This window comes from Ruditapes philippinarum, unplaced genomic scaffold (genome assembly GCF_026571515.1).
Source record: "Ruditapes philippinarum isolate M1 unplaced genomic scaffold, ASM2657151v2 ctg2754_1_1_1_1, whole genome shotgun sequence".
NCBI classification, from domain to species: Eukaryota; Metazoa; Mollusca; class Bivalvia; order Venerida; family Veneridae; genus Ruditapes; species Ruditapes philippinarum.
Window position 1 is genome coordinate 58,152 of NW_026865902.1, and position 9,897 is coordinate 68,048.

Below are 9,897 nucleotides of genomic sequence, written 5' to 3' on the forward strand. Positions count from 1 at the left end.
TGCATAAATGTTGCTATTTTAAAGACATACTATGCTCATCCTTGAGTAAAATATCTTTAGAAATTTAGTAAAATCTATAAAATTTTTACACAATATGTTTAATTTGAATAAAAGAATGAACAAACAATGTATGGGAAGCTGTGTTCCCTATTACATTTCAAGTAAAGTTGGTCCTTTTTTAAAAAGACTGCCTGTTTTTAATGACATTGTATATTCATATTTTGTGACCACCTGTAGAATTTTTTATGTAACATATCTACTTCATATTAAGTCAAAACGTGTTTATTCTATATTTACAAAGAGACTGTGTAGCAATTATCAATATTCTCTAATATCAAATTTGAGCATAGTATATTTTTAAAAAGAAATTATGCCACAGAAACAAATGACAGTTTTATTCTTAAGAAAGGGCAATCATAAGTTTCTCAACAGTATAATATTAATGGTTTAAGAGCATATGTTAGATGCTTATTATCTGAAAAAAGTATTGATAAATGTGAAATTATTTGTCAAAAACTTATCAAAATGTAAATACAGTAGTATTTTGACTTCCATACAAAATAATGAATTATTATCATTATTCTAATTGATAAAAGGCAACCGAAGCAAAAAGAAAAAAAATGATTCAGGGGATCGGCTAGCGAGTAAGTTTTTGAAAACTATTATTAGGCCCCAGAAAATGAATAGCTTTTGAGAAATAAACATATAGGTATACTGTGGTGTAATGGACCTTTAAGCAAGTCTTACATGTCTTAAACAGTTAAACAATACTAGCATGTAATTTTTATTGTAACATTCGTTCAAAAAGAAATATACTAACATATCACTTTCATACAGGTTCATTTTGGTATTTTTTTTTTATCAAACTTCAAACAAAAATTGTGTAAACTGCAGACAGCCAATACGCTTGAATAGTTTAAGACATATCTAAATATTCATAAGCTATGATATTATGCATTTCATGTATATGGCAGAATCATTTTTTTGCTAATTTGATACTTTGTCAATAAATACTAATCATTAATTTTGCATGCTTTAATACAATCTCAAGTATATTTTACTTACATATTGTTTACCTTAAGTGCCCTTAACTTATTAATTAAAGCAGCATGCCTCCAGATTTATGCTTATTTTCATTTTTTTTTTTCAAATGTATTAAAAGGTAAAATATTGTCAAGCAAACAAAGAAAGTAATTTACATTGCAAATTACACTTAATTTTAAAATATACAAAAAAACAGGTCAGAATATGCTGATAGAACTTTTCCTATTGAAAGAAGGTGATAAATACTGCAAACTCATTCATAAATGTATATAACAGGTAAATTATTTACTGAATATCTTGACTTTCCTTGATATATGAGTAAAAATTCTGTCAAGGATGATTTTCATGAAAATTTTGGCCAACATCTAGAGGAATGCAGCTTTAAAGTTTTTATATTTTACATGTCACCCCATATTCTTAAAAACACTATTTACAACACTTTCTAAAGTGTCATAAATCTTATATAAGCTAGAGAAGTGCTGAGATTTAACAGTGTTATCTAATTATACAAAAATATACACAAAGATTCAATAATAACTTACATACATTACACACAAGACTTGCAGAGTGACATCAACATTCACCTCATCAATGAAAGTACAGATAAATGAGCCGCGTCATGACAAAACCAACATAGTGGGTATGCGACCAGCATGGATCCAGACCAGCCTGCGCATCCGCGCAGTCTGATCAGGAACCATGCTGTTCGCCATCAGTTTCTTTACTTGTTATAGGGTTTGTAAGCGAACAGCATGGATCCTGATAAGACTGAGCGGATGCGCAGGCTGGTCTGGATCCATGCTGGTCGCAAACCCATTATGTTGGTTTTGTTGTGACACGGCTCATATAAATAATGAGTCCGAATTAGTCCTACTTTGGGAAAACTTTTGGGTTTTTTTCACTCATGATATGGGATCAAAGTAATTCTTGATACGGTTTTTGGCCAAAGAAGTTGGTGAGATTTTTATATTTTTTTTTCCAAAGTATTTGGTGAGATTTTATTTATCATTTTAATTGTGATATAGTTTTTCTCACTTTCCAAAGAGATATGATATTCCCAGTATTAAGTGTGATATTTTTTCCTCCAATATGACTATGTGATATATTTTTCTCACTTGCCATTGTGATGCATTTTTTCCAGTTCTCTGGAAAGGTTTATTTTTCCACTTATCAAAGAGATATATTTTTCCCCTTTACAGCAAATGTATTTTCACACTCATCAGTAAGATATTTTTTATTATTTTCCCCACCATTCAGTGAGATACAATTTCCATGCTCGTCAGTGAGATATTATTTCCCATTCATAAGTGAGATTTATTTTCCCCAGTAACAAAGTGAATCTTACTTTTTTAAAGGGATTGAATCAAAGACAAAAATTAATAGTTTTTAGATTTAATTCAGAGTGTGTTTTTGTTAAATCATTTTTTGCCTATTTTTTTTTGTTTCAAGTGTCCCTCTTTTATGAATTTCAAATTTTATGGATTTTTTCAAAATTTCTAAAAATATTTGAAAGTTTCCCAAACTTTATGCCTTTTGTTTAAAAAAACAAAACAATTTTCTGAATGTGTATTTTCATGCGAACAAAAAGTGAATAGTTTAATTATAGTTTGGGTTAATTATCTTTAGGGTTTCCGTGTTAAAATTTCAAAATTTATGAGACAAAGTTTATTGTCATAAAAGTATTTAAATAATTAACTGGCAAGGTAAAAACACATATTTAAACCTATCATATCAGTAATACATCCTTAACAAAAACTACTTTCAGCTGCCACTTAACACCACAAAAAAAATATCATTAATACTGTCAACATTTCAGAGCAATAAAATCTCGTAATCTTGATGGTATCGGTAATTTTGGTATAACATTTGGTAGGTACCGATATCCAAACGACCTGCGTATTGAATAACGGCAATGACCCTGCAAAGAACACGGCATCTCGACTCTTGCCGACAACAATTCTCCTAGACGATTATCTTCCTTTATTGCTCGTCTCTGTGAATCGGTCGCAGTCAGTTTACATGTCGCCTTTAACAACAGGTCCAGACTTCTATTATCATTTTCAGTATTAAGCCCGCTACTTTGGACCTGAACCGCTTTTTCAATTGGCGATAACTCTCTGAGGTTAGCAATATGACCATCTGCATTGTAGTCTAAAAGGATTTGTATTATTTCGACATGACCTTTTCGAGCCGCCCACGCTAATGGTGTGTCATGGTTATAATCTAACGGGTCGACCTTGGCCCCTCTTTGAAGTAAAAGTTTTACACATGGTACATTATTTTTGAATGTCGCCCAGTGTAAAGGAGTGTCATCATTTCCATCGCCTATGTTAATATCGGCACCGTTTTCAAGAAGCATTTCTACGCAGAAAACGTCCCGCTCCGCAGCATAATGCATTGCCGTTCTCTCATACCCATCAAATTCATTTACCTGCAAGTAATTTTGTATGAATGAAGCTAATAATACATATCATTATAGACAATGTCATTATTTGTTTGCTTTTTTGAGAGTAAAGAATATATTCTGAAAAACAGCTATTGGTTGAAAATAATTGATTTTCTTGTATTTTTCTTGTATAATTGATACAGAATAGATTGAAATAATGGGTGCATGACAAAATAGATACCTTAGCTCCTTTCCTTAACAACAAACGGAGCACTAGACTATCACTGACCATACACGCACACTGTAATGGTAGTAAAGTTCCGTGTAGTCGGTTCACATCAGCTCCTGTCAAAATCAAAATCAGCGTTTTTATTAATACTGGAGGCAACAGACGTGCCAACAAAAACAACAGATTTGGCCAAAGGTAAAGGCGGATATTTTTAATCTGCAGACTGAAAATACAACAAATTTTAACAGCATTTCAACCAATGATATGGATTGCCAATCTGTTTATAATGAAATCATTGTTCAAAGATACTCTGAAACTTAACAAATGTTGGGTTTTTTCCCGATCTAGTGATCAGTTTCAATTCGGTTAATATATAAAGATAATAAGCATAATGCATTGATCACTCCATTGTGAAGGGTACTGTAGCATAAAGCTATGATGGCTAAAGTTTATTTGTCACTTTGTGTCATTAGAGTATATAGGATAAACTTGTTTACATGTTTACCAACTTTGAGTAAAACACTTCAAAAATTGCAATCTCAAGAGTATGATTTGACAAGTGGAATTTGCAAACTCTGCTGTCCAACTGTTCTATAAAAAGTCAAGCTACATCGAATCAGTCTGACCTGAATAATCAAGTAGCGGTATAGCTTTTTGATATTTACATCACTTAAAGGGACTCCACTGAGGTTTTTTGACATAACGTACTGGAAATAAACATTCGAGATTAATGTTCCATTTGATGTTGGTCTAGACCAACAGTGATTTTTTTTCACTGTATTTTACAGCCGAATAAAGGCTGTTTCCTCTAGCCAAAAATAGGTATATTTTTCCCTAAAAATGCTAATATTTTCCCCTAAAATGCCTTGTGCTCTTCCTTACCAGAACCATGACTTAATAGCATCTGACTTATATCAGCTAGAAGACAGAAATCTGTCCCTACAGATAGCCTCTGCTATGTACCATGCATGATAAATTAAATTGAAATTAATTTTTTTCATAAAATGTGTGGGTAAATCCCATTTGCAGTTGTTGGAATTTGATTTCAGGTTTTCCCTTTTTCTGATTTATCGCGCTATATTTTCCCCTTCAGAAAGCCACAGGTTGTTTTGAAAATTGGAAAAAAAATCACTGACCAATCACTTATGTGCAAAAGTTCACACTTACTCTGTTTTTTTTCCCCAGAATGAATATTCATATGATTATGACCCAACGCTTTTCACTCAAATCGAACTAATAATTGCACAAAATACCATTTTCAATTTCTTTTTGAATAATATCTTAATTATCTTTCTGTTTTAAGTGCACCAGCAAATTTATGTCAAAATTTCAAATTTTATGTTTAGAGGCTCCAAATTAAAAGTACAATCATGTACATTAATTTTACAAAACTCAACAGGATAAATGGCTTGACAAAGAAAGCAAAATGAATATATTGATGGATTGGTGCGAAAAAGAAATAACTCCTTCATTGCGTTATATGAGTTATAGCTGTTTCGCACCAAAGCCTTGATATGTAAAACACAAACCTCTTTCTATTAAGTGTTCGACATCATCATCATCATCTGCAGAAAATGTCTGCCAATTACTTATAGCTCTAATTAATCTATCCGATAAGTCATATAATCTTTGTTCTTTAGCCATTCTTAACCACATTGCTTGGTTAACTTGACCAATGTGTTACCAATACTGCATAACTTGAGTCAACCAATCAGACTAAAGTAGAATCTGAAATGTAAGAAAAGGTGATGGTTGATCAGTTCAAGTTATATGCCTCCAGATGAGTCTAAATATTTCAATAAAATCAAACTTGAGAAAAATGTATAAAGATGTAAGGAAAAGTAAAAAGTTTCAAGATTCAAGTAATATTTTACATATTATGTGCGATTAATGACTGATTTTTCAGCTTATATTTTTGCATTTTTGCATATTTGACCACTTTTTGGTAACTTACGTGGTTTGTAAGTGCCATTGATAATGTGTAAATTGCTTCCTTTTGGTTACTTCACAATATTAAACATTTAAATACATTTTCAAAATTTTCATGAAAATTAGCATGAATCTGGAGGCATGCTGCTTTAAAAGCATGATGGGAAGTTCACAAAGGGGAATTATCAATAATAAAGTCAGTCATTTCTATATGCACTAAGGGAGATAATACAGTATAAATCAATGCTAGAGTTATGGTTCTATAGCAGTAGACCTACAATGAAAGACACATATGTGAAGTTTCAAGTGAAATTCTTCAGCGGATGCTCTGGACCAATGCAGTAAAATGTAAAAATCCATCCCAGACAAATTGAATACAGCTCAAGTCAGTGTTAGAGGACATAAAAGATATATATTACACTTTATCATACTAACTACACTTTAAAGACCCAATTGGGAGAGGACATTTATAAGCTTTATAGCTTTCTGCCCAATCCCAAAATGTACTTTGTAAATATTGTTCACTTGTTAAATGTTTTGTTGAATAAATATGTTTAAACCAAAGACCCAATTAATATTAATGTTATTTTGTTCAGAGATGTAGATATCTATGCCTCTGTTTTGTTATGATATCTGACGGATATCCAACCACTCTGAAACTGCCATTTTCCTAGATTTTCCTAGATTTTAAAGCAGGTGTTTTGGTGCCAAAAATGGGTTAATGAACAAACATACAATTTAATTATCATCTAAACTCTACTAGCAATTTAGAGTCAATTAGAAAATTCATCATGTGATTTATGTACAAAGCTTTTACTCAATTACTTTTGTTAATATTTTAACCAGTGTATACATAATAGTATTAAAAAATTTTAAGTTAATAAGTATAAGGTGGCGTGACATCTATAGTAGTAACGATAATATCCAAAATATACCCCCTATATATAATAAATATATGCAAGGAATGAAACGCTTTTTCCCTACCCCAACATAATTTTCCACAAACAAATCAACAAAACCACAGATCAAAATAATCTATCAGGCCATTTCGATTATCAATATATATGAAATGTATCAAATACAATCAATAACTTTTTTGAATCGCATACCTATGTAGGAATAATTCCTTGGGTTTATCTATACTACATAGGGGGTATATTTTGGATATTATGGGTAATATTGATAGAATTTCAAGTTCTTCTGGTCTTGCCAACTGAGCTTAGATGAGGTCCTGGGTTCGATCCTAGGAGTTACTTTCAGTGTTTCCCACCTTTGTGTACCTTGAGGTGTACTGGTAGGAAATCCAAGTAAGGCCAACCTTAAAAAAATGTTTGTTTGCAGTAACCCGACCCAGAATTTTCAAGGTGGGTAGGTAGGTCGATTTTTTTTTTTTTTTTTTTTTTTTTTTTTTTTTGAACTGTACTCCCAAATAAACATGGAATTTCAAAATGCTGGACAATATATGCTTTGATAATCTGGTAACAATTAATAAATTGATAACTGAATTCTAATTAAATAATACCTACATTTTATTTCTTCTATTAACCTTTAAAAGAACAAAAACAAAGCACAAGGCATAATTTTCTGATTCAAAAAAAATAAATTTTTATCCAGACCATGAAAAAAACTTTTGAGTAGGGGCAAATTTTGTGAGTCGGTCGCGTTACTGCAAACAAACATTTTTTTAAGGATGGCCTAATCCTCGCATGTATCAGTGCTATACACTGTGCATGTAAAAGAACCAAGGGGTTTAATAAGAGCTAGAGGCTGATTCCTGGATTCCCTTGTAGGCCTATCTCATGCATGTGGGATCTCATAGCTGTCTCAAAATTCAAATCAATGCAATGTATACAATGTACTGTGTACCTGCTTGAAGCAGTATGATGTAGATGTACATGTATTCAGTGTGAGTGAATTAAATATATGTTATTTGGCAGTGTTATTTTTGGTCGAAATATTCGGCGATATTCGGCCCCTTTCCCCACCTCTCGGAATATATATTTTTCCCATGAAATTGCGAAAATTCCCCACTGTCAAAAAAATATTCCCAAACAAGAAACAGAAAAGAAGACACACAAACCATAAGTAAAATATGCCAATTTATTTTGATTCACATAGCAAATTCATGAACTCAATCATTATTATCAGGGATGTTTACTTTACGCTTGCTTTGCGACATAGGTCGTTCGTTTTACCGCGGCTGTAAGACAATACGGTAACGTGAGAATCGGTTATTGAGTTTATTATTTACCGTTGGCTTTAATGAAATAATACATGCAAATATTTATAATTAAACAATCGCCTACTTGGCAAGTATAAAATAAACAGAATATTATAAAATGAAAGAAAAATACGCTATGCAAAAGAGATAACAGTAACAAGATGAAAATCCTCAAGTTACCGAACTGCCGATGTGTCGAATTGTCACTGTATCTTTACGGCTTTTACGACTATCGCATTTACTGCAAAAATGTCACACAATAGTCGGTGTTATCGAAAGATAATAAATAAACAATGCTCAGCAAAGAACAAACGTATCGATGTTCTTTTTAAGCAGCAGACACTTTCTGTGCTAGGTTCAAAGGAAAAATATCAAAAACCAGACCAATGCAAGTCAGCCGAGGTACGCTCGATATTTTTTTCTCAGCGTATTTTATTTAGTAATAATACATGATATAAATATTTCCAATCAATTCACTAAATAACTTGTCTGCCAGTGCAAAGAAATGATAAATTATGATTATAGAAACTACGATTATGTATGCAAAATTTCATAACAAATAAATCTGTGTGAATAATGGCTAATGATATGCTGGTGGAGCTTGCGTTGAAAGGCTATTCAGTTTAATGAACCTACTGTGCACTCCTCACAGAAATAGACTGGGACAAAACAGTCTTGACAACCTGATTAGAATATGCAACTATGATGGACACTTAAACATTGATGACCTGATTGCTGTCATCAATGAGTTTGATAATGACAGTAGGGAAATGAAATTGCACTGAATCAAACTGAACTGAAATCACTCATTTAATAAAGTTGTTAACTAATTTCAATTAGTTGTCTTATTTATTTTATAGGATTGTTAGAAAATCATGTACATCTCTATTTTAAGTCTTTTTATTGAATATTAATAACACTGAAAATTCCCCTTTTTTGGCATTTACGCGCTATTTTTCCCCACCCAATGGGCACTGACCCCCTTCCCCCAAAACTGAAAAAAACCACTGTTTGGAGACTTCAAGAAGACATGCATACATGACATTTTGTAGTCCTATAAATATGATGTCGCTTTGAGATATTTTTGCTTCTGGGCAAAGCAACAGGCTTTACCGACATAAACTATAACAATTAACAAGCCTGTAACGTCTAATACATTGAACAAGACATTTTGATGCAATTTTAATCACAAGTCAAAATATATTGACGTGCCAAAGCTTGATTTTGAGATATTGTCGTTCTGGGGCAGAATCTCGCTTTAACGAGGCGAGATATTGCCCAGACACGAAAATAGCACAATATCTCGTCGCGCAGTATAATAAGTCATTTAAGTTGGACTATTTTAATCACCAGAGTAAGTTACAACTTAAAGACCATGGCGTCATACTCATAGTAATGATACTTCAACAACTTATAAACATCAAACATTGAGTTTCATTTTTGCATGCGTCTTAAATGATGCGCTTTCGCGGTAACTGTAAAATATAGAAATAATGAAAAAGAAATTATACTTTTTCTGATTTTGACAGATGGCTGGAATCAGCTTTGTTATGACTTTTTTGGTTGGTTTATTGCAATACGAAGAACCAATGAAATTATACATAACAAAACAGATAGGTAATGAAAAGACGCGTACGAATAATAAATTGACAGAGCGACATCGTCTATATACAAATTAATTAAATTTGAAAAATACATGTAGATCTATATCTCTAAAGTAAAATGCAAATTATGTCTAAAACTAATTTTAAACCGCTAAATGAATCACAAAGAGGTTTCTTGGATCTATCATGTGGATGCACTTGTCAGACCTACAGCCACAGAAAGGCCTATAAATATATTACAGCAGTGATTCTATTTGAAAATCTGGTCAAACGGTAAACCAGAAATAGACAATGATGTAGAAGTGAAAAAGGACATATAATAATAAACAATTATATGCGCACGAATGCAATATATACACCGTAATTACAGGAGGAATTAAAGGGAGATAATTAATTGTATTATATGTTGATTTTATGTGCATTTTGAGATTACAAAATAAACGCAATTAGATATTTTTATTATCCAATTATGAAATGCACCATT

The 9,897-nt window shown here is 32.0% G+C and overlaps 1 protein-coding gene across 1 annotated transcript; it reads right to left on the minus strand.

Moving 5' to 3' along the window:
* Positions 1 to 204: 204 nt before the first annotated feature.
* LOC132730697 (ankyrin repeat and SOCS box protein 8-like) lies at positions 205 to 9,405 on the minus strand. Its single transcript, XM_060716674.1, has 4 exons — positions 9,321 to 9,405; positions 5,189 to 5,387; positions 3,672 to 3,775; positions 205 to 3,475 (listed from the first exon to the last, which is right to left on the minus strand). The coding sequence occupies exons 2-4, from the start codon at positions 5,313 to 5,315 to the stop codon at positions 2,849 to 2,851; spliced, it is 858 nt and encodes a 285-aa protein (XP_060572657.1). The 5' UTR covers positions 5,316 to 5,387; positions 9,321 to 9,405; the 3' UTR covers positions 205 to 2,848.
* Between the last annotated feature and the right edge of the window lie 492 nt (positions 9,406 to 9,897).

What these genes read in the sequence shown, in the direction of transcription:
- LOC132730697 (XM_060716674.1), bottom strand. Translation starts at nt 5,315, where the DNA reads ATGTGGTTAAGAATGGCTAAAGAACAAAGATTATATGACTTATCGGAT. An exon ending in CGAACACTTAATAGAAAGAG is followed by an intron (nt 3,776 to 5,188) that starts GTTTGTGTTTTA and finishes TGATTTTGACAG; the next exon opens with GAGCTGATGTGAACCGACTA. An exon ending in TGTTAAGGAAAGGAGCTAAG is followed by an intron (nt 3,476 to 3,671) that starts GTATCTATTTTG and finishes AATTACTTGCAG; the next exon opens with GTAAATGAATTTGATGGGTA.